This window comes from Phacochoerus africanus, chromosome 15, assembly GCF_016906955.1.
Source record: "Phacochoerus africanus isolate WHEZ1 chromosome 15, ROS_Pafr_v1, whole genome shotgun sequence".
Classification (NCBI taxonomy): Eukaryota; Metazoa; Chordata; class Mammalia; order Artiodactyla; family Suidae; genus Phacochoerus; species Phacochoerus africanus.
Genome location: NC_062558.1, coordinates 132,835,479 through 132,848,443, shown reverse-complemented (window position 1 = coordinate 132,848,443; position 12,965 = coordinate 132,835,479). Strand labels below are relative to the sequence as shown.

At 49.2% G+C, this 12,965-nt stretch overlaps 1 protein-coding gene across 2 annotated transcripts; it reads left to right on the top strand.

Annotated features, from left to right (window-relative positions):
- Positions 1–522: 522 nt before the first annotated feature.
- LOC125115957 (ATPase PAAT-like) lies at positions 523–12,900 on the top strand. Of its 2 annotated transcripts, none has more exons than XM_047760752.1 (6): positions 523–887; positions 1,613–1,816; positions 3,192–3,264; positions 6,148–6,357; positions 10,762–11,216; positions 12,417–12,900. In XM_047760752.1, exons 1-6 carry the CDS (start codon positions 724–726, stop codon positions 12,649–12,651), a joined length of 1,341 nt encoding a protein of 446 aa, XP_047616708.1. In that variant the 5' UTR covers positions 523–723; the 3' UTR covers positions 12,652–12,900. The 2 variants fall into 2 exon arrangements, with proteins under 2 accessions (XP_047616708.1, XP_047616709.1); XM_047760753.1 differs by lacking the exon at positions 523–887 and adding an exon at positions 1,059–1,522.
- The last annotated feature ends 65 nt before the right edge of the window (positions 12,901–12,965 follow it).

Here is a 12,965-nt window from a genome sequence, read left to right as displayed (position 1 = left end):
TCTCCCGGGCCGCGCCGTCCTGAGACCAGGCAAGAGCACGGCCCGGGCCAGCTGAGCAGGAGAGCTCGCTGCGCCCCAAAGCTTCCCCACACACTGCCCGCCACCGCCCCACGGCCGCTCCGGGACACCTTGCACACCTCCTCCTGCTGAAGTCCCCGGGCTGGCACCCGCGTGACACCCGGCAAAGAACCCCAGCGCGGAGCGGGTGACCAGAAAAGGCGACTCCACCTCCCGGCCGCCCGTCCCCACGCCCCTCACTCCACCACCTGCCTCGGGAGGCACCCTGTCCACTCCTGAGACAACGAGGTGTGGAGCAGGTCCCTCGGGCGACGACTCCACAACTACCCCACGACGGTCTCCCCTCGTTGGACCAACCCCAGAAACAGACACCCGCACCACCTATTTCTCAGGGGTCAACGGCGAAAAACCGCCCCGCTCCCGCGCGCCACATCGCGCCTGCGCACAGTACCGGCGCAGGTGCCGTCAATGCGCATGCTCCCGCCTTGAGCCCGTCCTCGCGCAGCTTTTGAACCCGGCGGCCGAACCCGGCCGGTACGCGCATGCGTGTCTCCAGGAGCTGGTCTCCCGACCCGGCGAGAAGCCGCGGCTCGCAGGTCTGGAGCCAGACCGGTCGGAAGTGGCTCCTTCACCTTCCCTCTGTCAAGCGGAAACTCGGGCACTGGAAGAGAGGTTCCGGGGCTGCTCGGGGCTGGAGGCGGCCGAATGGAGACCGGGGCCGTGGACGCGCCGCTCACCCGCCGCCCGACGTTGGCGTCTTCCTGGGATGCCGCCTGCGGAGCCCTGGCCCAGAGCCTCCGTCTCGCCCGGGCGGGCCTCGGCGCCCGGGACGCCGACTGGGAGCAGCTGCTGGCGCCGCCTGCCACGGGGTGCGCCGCGCGGGCGGGGACTGGGGCTGTGCTGCGTGACAGCCACGCTCCTGGCTGGGGAGCCGGGAGGGCAGAGGGTCTGGGCCGGGATCTGGGAGCCGAGCTGGTGACGGGTCTGGGCGGCGCGAGGGCGAGGGGGCAGGGCCGGGGCGGCGGGAGGACGGGGCGGGCGACCAGGACAGTGGGCGTTTGACACACATCCCCTGGTGGCGGCCAGGTCCTCTCCCGAGGCCCCTTGTCAGAATCGGAACCGCCTCTCTCTCCCGAAACGCACAAACACCTCCTGGCGACCGCGATAGCAAGAACACAAACCAAAAAAGCCAAAAACCAACTGAGGAACATCTTCGTCAGCTTCATTTTGAAAGTGGCACCCTTCTGGCCATTGTTCCATTCTGTACCTCCCCCTCCCTCTTCCAAATTGTTGATTCACTCACGGTGGATGCCCCGTAAATACATTTCAGCCGCTGGGCAGGCGGTTACAGAGAGTCGCTTAGAAGGTAGCGATCAAGAGACAGGGCGAGTGGAGCGCCCTGGCGGCTAAGGCATCATTTCCTTACGCATTCTGCACTGAGCGCTTGTCCCGTGGGCTGCAAGGTGTTTGACTCCAAATGCACCTGTGAAGGGAACTGGAGACAGTAAGTCCTGTGGCCCACTCCGTGGGTTGAGAGCATTCATTGTTCAGGGAACTTGACGGTAAAACTCTGCTGTCCTCATTTTGTTTTCAGCCAGGATCTGGTGATTTTGAAAAGGAGCTTGCACCGCCAGGGTGAAAACCCCTGCTTCCTTCACGTGAGATGTGACCCTCGTGGAGGTGAAGAAATGGTTTCTGTTGGCGTCTTAAGTTCAGCACGAAATATGGAAGTGTACTTAGGAGAGGAGTACTGTGGAACCAGCAGGGGCAAGAGTGTTTGTAATGTTCTGGATAACAGGTGTGTGACGTGTGCACGTCCCCGTGTTCTTCGGAAGTGGTGTTTTGACTTTCTGGAGCTTTTGTGATGTTTACTGATTTTGTGACATTGGCGCCAGACACTAGGGAAGGGAAGAGAAAAACATACCGGCAGGCATGGGAGGGATCTTAAAGACGATCTAAATCAGCCGAGTCGTTTTTGTCAACGTGGAAGTTGAGAGCTAAGGGAAAGAAAGAAATTGGTGGAAGGTCCTGGTTGGTTAGTGGCAGCGTTTTACCCGAATGAAGTTCTGCTAAGTCTTTCTTGCCTCTTTTCCTTAACTCACAAGGTTCTGTTTTCCCCAAATGAATTTCTCTGTTCGTCTGAAACCAAGACCATGTTCCTGTGGGAAGCCCATTACAAATAGTGCGTGAGCCCAAGGCGGCCCAGCACAGACACATGTAACCCATTGTACATGTTTTTTTCTGATTTCTTATGAAGAGTTTGTTGTAATCGTCCCTTAATCCGATGCAGAATAGGAATTGTGTTGTTACTGTACATGTTGGGTATAATGGTTGTTACTGAGCTTTAAGATGTGCTCTGTGCTACATGATATACATGGGATACCTAATTTAATTTTCTCATGTAGTTAGTAAGGGGTGGGTAGTTTCTTCATATCCAGTGCAATTGAGTGGGAAGCCCCAATTGGTTATGCCTCACCAGGAAGACTGAGTCTCAGGATTTAAATATAATCCTGGAAACCTTTCTTTTTGAAAGTAACTTTTTTTTTTTTTTCCTTTCTTTTGCTTTTTAGGGCCGCACCTGCAGCATATGGAAGTTCCCTGGCTAGGGGTCGAATCGGCACTACCCCTGCTGGCCTACAGCACAGAGCCACAGCAATGTGTGACCTGAGCCTCGACTGGGACCTGCGTCACAGCCACAGCAATGCCGGATCCTTCACCCACTGAGCAAGGCCAGGGATCGAACCCTGTCCTCGTGGATTCTAGTAGGGCTCATTACAGCTGACCCAAAATGGGGACTTCCTGAAGGTAACTATTAAGTGAGATTTTTTTTCATGTATATATATATATATATATATACACCCACAGAGGGAAAGAGAGTGTGTTCCCGTTGTGTCTCAGCAGGTTAAGAACCTGACTGGTATCCGTAAGGATTCAGCTCCGATCCCTGGCCTCACTCAGTGGCTTAAGGATTCAGCATTGCTGCAATGTGCGGCAAAGGTCATAGGTGCAGCTCACGTCCCGCTTTGCTGCAGCTGCGGAGTCATCTGGCAGCTGCAGCTCCGCATCGATGCCTAGCCTGGCAACTTCCATATGCCGCAGGTGTGGCCCTAAAAGGAAAAAGAAAAAAGGGAGATAATATATGAAATTTTAAAACAATTTTTTTTTATTTTTAGTGAACAGGAAAAGATTATTTTGTACAAAACATACCTAAAATTGGAGTCTTCCACACGTGCTTGTAAAATAAAGGTAAGTCATTCCTAAATTTTAACGACTTTGAAAGCCGTAGTTGTTTTTCTGCCCTGTAGCTTTGTTTTTTGTTGTTTGGTAGTGTAGTTAATCCATCTCGGTCCCTGGTTTTAGTTCAGAAATAGTTAACATACGGAGTTCCCATTGTGGCGCAGAGGAAACGAATCCAACTAGGAAGCATGAGGTTGCAGGTTCGATCCCTGGCCTTGCTCAGTGGATTAAGGATCCAGCGTTGCCGTGAGCTGTGGTGTAGGTCACGCACGAGGCTTGGATCTGATGTGGCTGTGGCTGTGGCATAGGCCAGCAGCTGTAGCTCCGATTAGACCCCTTGCCTGGGAACCTCCATGTGCCGCCAGGGTGTGGCCCTAAAAAAGCAAAAAAATTAAAAATTAGAAATAGTAAACCATGTAAAAATAAATCTTTTTCTAAAAAATTATCAACATTTTCCTTTGAAAATGTGAACAGATATTACCTATAGCAATGTCATGATATGTGCTATTGATACTAGAGTGGTAGTATACTTTTTAGCCCTGAAAATTGCATGAAAAACATTTTTTATGGAGTTCCCATTGTGGTGCACTGGAAACAAATGTGACTAGTATCTATGAGGATGCGGCCCGGCCTTGCTCAGTGGGTCCGGGATCCAGCATGGCCATAAACTGTGGTGCCAGTTGCAGACTTGGCTCAGATCTTGTGTTTCTGTGGCTGTGGTATAGGCTGGCGGCTGTAGATCTGATTTGACCCCTGGCCTGGGAACTTCCATATGCTGCAAGGGAAGCCCTTAAAAAAAAAAAAAAATTATACATTGCGATACAATTGGTTTACAGTATTACATCGACTTAACACTTTTTATATAAAACTTAGGTGCTAAAAATCCACGAGCAGTTTTGGTCCCATAATATTGAGAAAGATGTAATACACTTATTTCAGCAAAGGGCTCCACGAGGTGCGAAGTATTAAATGATGTCAGCAGATCGAGGGCAGGGGTTCTGGGCTGGAAATCCTGAGCCCTGGCTGTGAGGTGAGCTCTCTTGCCGACTGGCAGCGTCACCTTGGGCACGTCTCTCCAGCTAGTTCATTAGGAGCTGAAGAAAATAAATGCCCGGCTCGATTGTCTTTCTCGCTCATGTTCTGCTCTGATTGTGACTTAGCGAGGAGCGCAGAACTGATTATCCGTAGATGTGGTTTTAGGCAGGATGTCGAAAGAGCTTCCAAAGTCGTTTAAACGAGGCGATTCTTCCTCCAGCCTGTGTTTGAGTGCCTGTGGATGCCAGACCCTGTACTGGGCGTTTATGGAACACACTGGAACAAGCCCTCCCGTTGCTGATGTTACAGCAGGCCAGAGAGATAAGAGGGGGATTCAGTTTGCACAAGGGGTACCTCGATCATTGCTGAGACCGGCTGGGGGGGTGGTACCAGTAGGGATAATGTGGCGGTTGGAATGTGTGCGTGTGCATTTCATGAGGTGTTCACTTCCTCGTTGGTGACAGTCACCTCCTTAGTGCCACACTGTGTTTCTGAGTGGCGGATCTGAATTCATCTGTCCCTGTGTGATATATGGGTTTGTCGCGTCTCTGAAGGTGACGGGTGTCTGCAACTGTGCTGTGGGGGTACCAGGCAGCGCAGAGGGTGTTTATGTAGGTAGAGCCTCAGGTTTGAAGGAAGGCTTCTTCTGAGCTAATAGTACACGAAAGGGAAAAGTAATAGTTACTGGAGTTCCTGTTGTGGCTCAGCGGTAATGAACCCAGCTAGCATCCGTGAGGATGCAGGTTTGATCCCTGGCCTTGCTCGGTGGGTTAAGGATCCAGTGTTGCCCTGAGCTGTGGTGTCGGTGGAAGATGCAGCTCAGATCCTGTGTGGCTGTGGCTGTGGCTGTGGCTGTGGCTGTGGCTGTGGCTGTGGCTGGCAGCTGCACCTCCAATTCAAGCCCTGGCCTGGGAACTTCCATATGCCACAGGTGTGGCCCTAAAAAGACAATAAATAAGTGAATAAGTAAATGAATAGTAGTCATTACTTATGCATGTCTTTGAGCCCTTGCTCAGTGATACATACTGCCAATGTTAACAGGTGTATAGTCCTTGTAACAATCACGTGAAATCATTGTACTCCCGACTGGAGTTTGGCATTTGCCCAGGGTCGCCCAGGCGGAGCCATCCTGAACCCAGGTCTGTCTGATTCTCAGTCCTGTTTTCCTTCCACTTGGCGACTTTGTTTTCCTTCACCACCCAGGAAATGGCTTTGGTTTAAAAGCATGGACTACAACTAGAATGGAAAAAGTTAAAATCATGAAAATAAATAACTAAATAACTAAAAGCATGGTCTGGATGAGGCAGCATAAAGCTTTGGAAAACCTGGAGAACTGCGCTCAAAGTTTGACCTTTATTTGCTCTTTTGTCAAGTTAGAAAATCACCGTGAACCCGTCTTTTCTGCCTGGAGACCAGTGCTCGCTCTTAGGCCAGCTTTACATTCCCTTAGCATCCCCTTAGAATTTATCCTGAATTCTAAAATACTGACTTATGCTTGGTGTGTCAGCAAACACTTTGCCTCTGGTCCTGGGCAGTCTTCTTTTGTATGAAATAACATTGTAGCAAGTTTATGTTAAGGTCCTGGATTGGCCTGGTTTATCCTTAACTCCTGAAACTTTTCAAGTAAAAGAGTATTTACACCGTATCTTTTAGTTGCGATATCAGTTTTAAAGTTCAGGTGGTTGTTTGAGCCTACTTCTGACCGAATATTCTAGAGGAGACCGAAAAATGTACTTGAAGTTAATTTTGGATTCTTGAATGCTTCGCTGTTCCTTCAGTACTGACAAGAAGTGACCTTAAGAAATGATGGGGTATTTTTAGTAGTGTTAATTTTGCTGAACTTTTGTGTTATGATAGCTGCTCTCGTTTGGTGAAAAGCAGTGTGTGTTCATCAGTAGAGTCGTGGTCCACGTGAGGCCCGTGTCCCCGGAGTCTCCGGCAAGCTGTCCTCGTCTGGGGTCAAGGATAGACCTGGAGCGGGTCCAAACCATCATGGAGTCCATGGGCTCCAAGCTGTCCCCTGGAGCTCAGCAGCTGATGAGTATGGTTCGGTTTCAGCAGCAGCAGGTGAGCAGAAATGGATTTCTTTCCAGACACTCTTTACTGTGTGTGTGTGTGTGTGTGTGGTCTTTTTTGGTGTGCACCCTGGCCTATGGAGGTTCCCAGGCTAGGGATCAAATTGGAGCTGTGGCTGCTGGCCTCCGCCACAGCAGCGCCAGACCCTTAACCCACTGAGGAAGGCCGGGGAGCAAACCTGTGTCCTCGTGGGTACTAGTCGGGTTCGTTACCCCTGAGCCAGGATGGGAACTCCCTATTTAAATTTTTTTAAATAATGGCTTTTTCTAAGGACGTGTGCTGACTTAAATTTTTTTTTTTGAAACTTCTAACACTGAATTTAATACTGTCTTTACTGACTTTTCTAAAAATAACATTCTGTAGACCTACCCTCTTGCAACAAGATGTTTCCGTTACAGACGTCACAGTTTTCCATGACCTCACTCAGCTATTCATTTCGCAAGCATTTAACCCTTTTCAGAGAATAAGGTGCTGTTTGGTTGCTGAGAAGGTTCAGAGGTCCTTTAGCCAGCGGCCTATCCTTGAGGATCTGTACTCACACTCGTAGCAGGTGTGCGAAGGCATCTAATGGAGACTGATGAGGAAGCCTAGGAAAGATTTGTTATTGGAAGTAGCTCTATTTTTGTTTTGTTTTTTTTTTTTTTTTTGGTCTTTTTCATATGGAAGTTCTCAGGCTAGGGGTCAAATGGGAGCTGCAGCAACGCCACAGCCACAGCAACGCCAGATCCGAGCCACATCTGTGACCTACCCCAGAGCTCACGGCAACACTGGGTCCTTAAGCCCCTGAGCGTGGCCAGGGATTGAGCCCGCAACCTCGTGAGTATTAGTTGGGTTCCTTACAACTGAGCCACAATGGGAACTCTGGAAGTAGCAGTTTATCTAATCCTTCAGAGAGGAAAGGTGGAATTCGGCAAGTAAATTTGGAGGGGGCGTTTGAGGGCTGGGAGATAGTATGGATTAAATCTTCAGTGCTAGGAGGAGGAGAACGTAGCTGGAAAACGAATAGAAGTGTTGACCTCTCCAGAGCGATATGTACATGTGCCCTTTGGTTTATCCACCAAGTACTCCTTGGAGGTCTTCAGGGGGATGACAGGGCAACCAGATTTTGAGGGATTAGGTAAGAGATGGGTTGTAGGAACATGGACGTAGCCAGGGTAAAGGGGGCTTCTTTCCAGCATCCTAGAGATGAGGAACCTGCCTGTGTCAGAATCCCTTGGAATGTGTATGAAGTGCACAACAGTGGCCTTCACCAATGACCTGAAGCCCTGAGGGTCAGGCCCAGGACTCGGCTGCTTTAAACAGGCAACACCAGGTCACCAGGTGAGTCTTATGCCTAGTTTAGTTGGAGAACAAATCTTGGAGGCAGCAGTGTGGGGCGGGCAGGAGGGGGAGGAATCCAGTGGAGACAGAGATGAAGAATTTTAAAGCAGAAGAGATTTTTTTTTTTTTTTTAATTCGGAAGAAATTTTTTGAGTGTGCAAGATTTTGAAAACATTAGAGAGCCGTAATGAAGTAAAACACTTTGTGGGCCGATTTTTATGTTTTAAAAGCTTGACTTTGGCAGGGGGGATTCACATGGATGATGGTTTGGGGGTTTTTTCCCCCCACGTACCTAAGGTTGTTTTTGTTTAATTCCCAAATAATACTTCTTCTTTGCCGGGAATTTCAGCCAACTCAGAGTGCATTAGGGAAGTGATGAGGGCTTTCCTAACTCTTATCCTGTCCCCAAGCTTGCATGTTCTAGTGTCTGCCCAGCACGTGAATCCAACCAGTAGCACACGTATCGTGACCTTCCCCTGCAACCTGTCATCCTGGCGAGTGGGCGCGTGCACGCGCAGAGGCACACACACGCTGAATCCTTGTATACAGGGACATTTGGGGAACACCTCGAGGCAGAAAGAAGGTGCTCCTGGGAAATCTTTTTTTAAACATTCTAAAAAAAGTCTTCTCTCTGGTGGGGAGGCCGCATTTATGGACCCATCCTGACAGCATATACCTGGTCCTCTAGGATTGCTGGTTGTTGACAAACCGGGAACCAGGACTGTCCCCTTGCACAGGGTCCCGTAAGCTCTGTAACTGTCCATTGAGTGTGAAGTAGGGATGCTTCGCGGTGAGAGCTGCCCCCTCTGGGGAGGGGGTGGAACCACACCCTGGGTGGAACCTTCGCGTGTTAACTTGGGCAGGGCCTGTCCTGAAGGGGAAAGGAAGGAGCTGGGAGCAGCTTCCCAGCCTCGCCCTGCTTCACCTGTGCTTGTGGGTCCTTGAGTTCTGGAAAGTTTGATTCAAGTGATTTCTTATTTCCTTGTATTTGAAGTTCCAGTGTGCTGACTTTGATTTGGTTTTGCTTCAGCGATTTAGAATAGTTGAATAGGAATTCTCTCTCAAAGAGCCACGCATACAGTTGTTACCTGAGTGAAAGCCGTGCCCCATTTTCTCAAGAAACTATATTCAGTTATTTAGGATTCTCATTGTTGACCTTTTCTCATCTTCAGAATAAAAAGAACTTTTGTTCTTGCTTTTTCAAGGCGATACTTGATGGGGGTTTTTGTTTGTTTGTTTTTTTGTTTTTTTGGTTTTTTTTTTTTAGGGCCACAGCAACACAGGATCTGAGCCGCGTCCTTCTGTGACCCACACCACAGCTCATGGCAATGCCGGATCCTTAACCCACTGAGCAAGGCCAGGGATCGAACCTGGGTCCTCATAGATGTTGGTCAGATTCGTTTCCGCTGAGCCATGATGGGAACTCCTTGTTTGATTTTTTTGATGATTAAAAAAGTTGGAGTTCCCGTCATGGCGCAGTGGTTAACGAATCCGACTAGGAACCATGTGGTTGCGGGTTCGATCCCTGGCCTTGCTCAGTGGGTTAACGATCTGGTGTTGCCGTGAGCTGTGGTGTAGGTTGCAGACGTGGCTCGGATCTGGCGTTGCTGTGGCTCTGGTGTAGGACGGCAGCTACGGCTCCGATTGGACCCCTAGCCTGGGAACCTCCATATGCCATGGGAGCGGCTCAAGAAAAGGCAAAAAAGATAAAAAAAAAAAAGAAGAAGAAGAAGAAGAAAAAAAGTTAAAGGAATCCCGCAAGATGTTCAGACGTAAATACTTAATTTTATGGAACTATGAGAGCATATATGCAAAATTATATTTGTTTTGTTCACTGTATTATGTCCAGTGGCCGAAATAGTTTCTAACACGGAGTAGCCTTATGGTAAATATTTGATGGATTCTGAGTTTTGTGCTGGCTTAATCCAGCAGTCATTTTTTATAACATTCAGAAAATATATGGACTGAGCGTCTTCAGCCAATCTTGTGTAGTACTTTTCTCAGTCTCTCAGTAGATGCTGAGCAACAGTAAGTAGAGTATCCTTGGATAAGAATCTCTAGTCGGGAGTTCCTATTGTGGCTCAGCAGGTTAAGAACCTGACACAGTCTGAGAATGCAGGTTCAATCCCTGGCCTTGCTCAGTGGGTTAAGGATCTGGCGTTGCTGTGAGCTGTGGCATAGGTTGCAGATGTGGCTCAAATCTGGCATTGCCGTGGCTGTGGCATAGGTTTCATCTGCAGCTCCCGTTTGACCTCTAGTCCAGGAACTTCCATATGCGGCAGGAATGGCCAGAAAAAAGAAAAAAAAAAAATCTCCAGTAGAATTCTGTATTTAGAATTTAGGATGGAGCCACATAACTTACCGGTTAGCTAGGCTACAGATAGTTTTGCTTTTCTTTTATGAAAACATTGAAGAGCATAGCCAGAACATGGCCTGTGTAGGAGGCAGGGTAACCTCCTCTGAAAGGTGAGCCAGAGTCTTCTCCGGAACAGTAAGTAGAGCACAGCCGGGCCAGTGGAGGCCCCCAAACCTAGTCCTTACCCGACAGGTTATTAAAGCCACAAATGCATGTATGAGTGTAACTGTCTGGTCCCTTTTCCAGTGTAAACACCCGGTGTGTCCTTAGGTTGGCTTATGATACGTGACAGTGGGTGGATGGCTGTTACTTCTATGGCAGTCATCAAGGATTACGGTTAAATCGAGAGTACTGCCATTTTATTACTAAGCCTTAAGGAGGCCTTTTAGTAGAAACATTAAAATTTTCCTGAGTATGCCAGGATTTGCTTGACTGTTTTCCTCAGCAGAACTACCGTGAAGTGATTCCGAGTCCTGGCTCGGGACTTAGGTGACCTGGGTTCGTGTCCTGGTTCTCCCACTGACTCGTTGTCTTACCTCGGCCAAGCTGACTTTGGGCTTTGTCCCCCCGGCTCGGTATTGGGGTCGAACCTCTAGCCGACCTCGTGCAAGGACGTTAAGGATCGAGGGAAAGGAGACAGGTGGCCTGACTCCAGGTCCCTCCGCGGTGGGCTGTCGTTCTCACCCGAGTGACCCGCGTTGCCCTCTTGCCTTGCTCAGATGTGCATTCCCATCGGCGAGCCGCCCCAGTCGCCTTGGGGAAGCGCTGGCTCCACGCCCGGGGTTGGAGCACGAGCATCCTCCGCTTCGGGAGCCTCGGCCAAGTCGACCTCCACACCTTTTCCCTTCCGAACCGGCCTGACGTCTGGAAACCGGACCGAAGACGTGCAGGCTCACCCGGACCAAAGGACGCAGCCAGCGGCCGGGGGCCCTGTTACCAGCCTCCAGGAGTGTCCCCTGGGGCCACAGAACCAGTCTCTTCTTGAGAATGCGCTTAAGGCTGCAGTCTCTTCTTTCTCACCGAAGAAAGCGGGTGACAGCGCCCCCGTAGCTAACTCGGAGCTGCCACCTTTCCTCCAGAACTTGTGTCATCAAGTGAGCCATCTCCGCCTGGGACCTCACAGCAAGTGGCAGGAGAGCATCACCAGGCCCGGCGAAGGCCCTGCTGGGCTTCCGTGAGTGTTTGAGACCAGTGTGGTTTCGACCGGGGATGGCGGGAGGTGGGGGGGGGGGGAGGCAGATTGTTTCCACGGCTACTGCCTGACGGTGTGTCCCGAGGGAACTGGGGGGGCTTGTATATCTTCGCCTTAACACGGTTGAGGAAGGAGAGAGTCTGCCGAGTAGAGCGGCTGCTCTGAAAGAAGGGCACGGCACCGGGGGTGGCGAGCACCGCGCAGGCGTTTTACGGAAGGGGTCCGAGCATTAGAAGAGGGGGGCGTGGGGGGTTCTCTGCGTGAATGGGCAGGAGCTGCAGTGACCGTGAGATGGGCATTTTTTGTCCAGTTGTATGAAGTGCGTCCTTGGAACAGATCTTCCTGTAGAGCATGTGTGACTCGGGCTAACTTTGGAGTCATCCAGACATTTTTCAGCTCTGAATTATTGAGAGTGTATTGGCCCTTTCCCCCGACCGCATAACTCCAATTTTCCCTAGTCCCGCTTTGACAGGGGGGTGGCTAATGTTTAGTAGGTTCCCCATCTGCTATATACAGGCCATGTGTCCAGGTGTTGCACTGGATTGGAATTGCACATCTCTTCAGTGTAGTTTTGGCTCAATCAGTTTGCTTTCCTGTTGGAATCTTTTTGGCTTAGATGATTTTCACATGGGAAAGGTGGAAGTTGTACTGGTTGTGAAATGTGAGGAGTTTTACGAGTGGTTGAAAGTATCTGAGGAGGATAAGCAAGGAAAACAGTGGTCTCCGACTGTTGATATTCTACATCCTTGTTAACGCCTTGTTACGTGGTGTCGGGAAAAAACAAAACAGAAAAACCCAAAGCCAAAAGCAAACCAAAAAGCTAAACAGAAATTTAAGAACTGCTTCTGAGTCCAGCTGAGACGGATTATCTTTCATCCTTCTCAGATGCCTGGTCCAGCGTTGCCACAAGCTGTGGACACGGCTGGGATCTGGCATTGCTGTGACTGTGGCATAGGCCAGCAGCTGCAGCTCTGACTTGACCCCTAGCCCGGGAACTTGCATATGCCACAGGTGTGGCCCTAAGAACAAAGAACCTGGAGATCCCTTGTCAGGAAACAGAAGATGCTTGTGAAGACAAATTCCAGCAATTTAAGTTGGCTGTTTTATATACTATGGTTTGGTTGTTTTTGTTATAATATTAGGAGAAATTGTGATCTTGTTATTTTTTTAATTTCCTTTTAGAATGGACGAACAATCCATTTGTTCCTCCTTGGAAAAGATGCTTTCTAAAAATATGGAAGTGATGGAAAAGAAGCTCACGGACTACATCGATCAGCGAATTTATAAACTCCAGGAGCACATAGATAATAAGATTGCTTTGTTGGTGGACTTGCTGCAAAATCCCAACTCCCCACCCTCTGGGATGCCTCTAAGACACTATGACTCTGGAGAAAGACTTTCAAATGGAGAAAGATAAGCACTCAGCACATACAGAGTACTACAGATATTTATTAAGTATTTATTACAAAGCCAAAACATCAAAGCAGCTATTTAACGTCATTTGAGGATCACTGTTTACTTATATAAAGTGACCTCAGTGTTCATTTTAACTGTACTGTTATTATAAATCCAGTACTGTGTACTAAGCGTTAACGTGATAAGATCCTGAGTTATTTTTGTTTGCCATATCTTTCACGTTTATAAGAAATTGACATATACTTTTGAATTGCTTAGGTGTTCCGTTTGTTTGTTTGTTTGTTTTTGGCTACACCTGTGGCACATAGAAGTTCC

What these genes read in the sequence shown, in the direction of transcription:
- LOC125115957 (XM_047760752.1), top strand. Translation starts at nt 724, where the DNA reads ATGGAGACCGGGGCCGTGGACGCGCCGCTCACCCGCCGCCCGACGTTG. An exon ending in CTGGCGCCGCCTGCCACGGG is followed by an intron (nt 888 to 1,612) that starts GTGCGCCGCGCG and finishes TTTTGTTTTCAG; the next exon opens with CCAGGATCTGGTGATTTTGA. An exon ending in TTCGGTTTCAGCAGCAGCAG is followed by an intron (nt 6,358 to 10,761) that starts GTGAGCAGAAAT and finishes TGCCTTGCTCAG; the next exon opens with ATGTGCATTCCCATCGGCGA.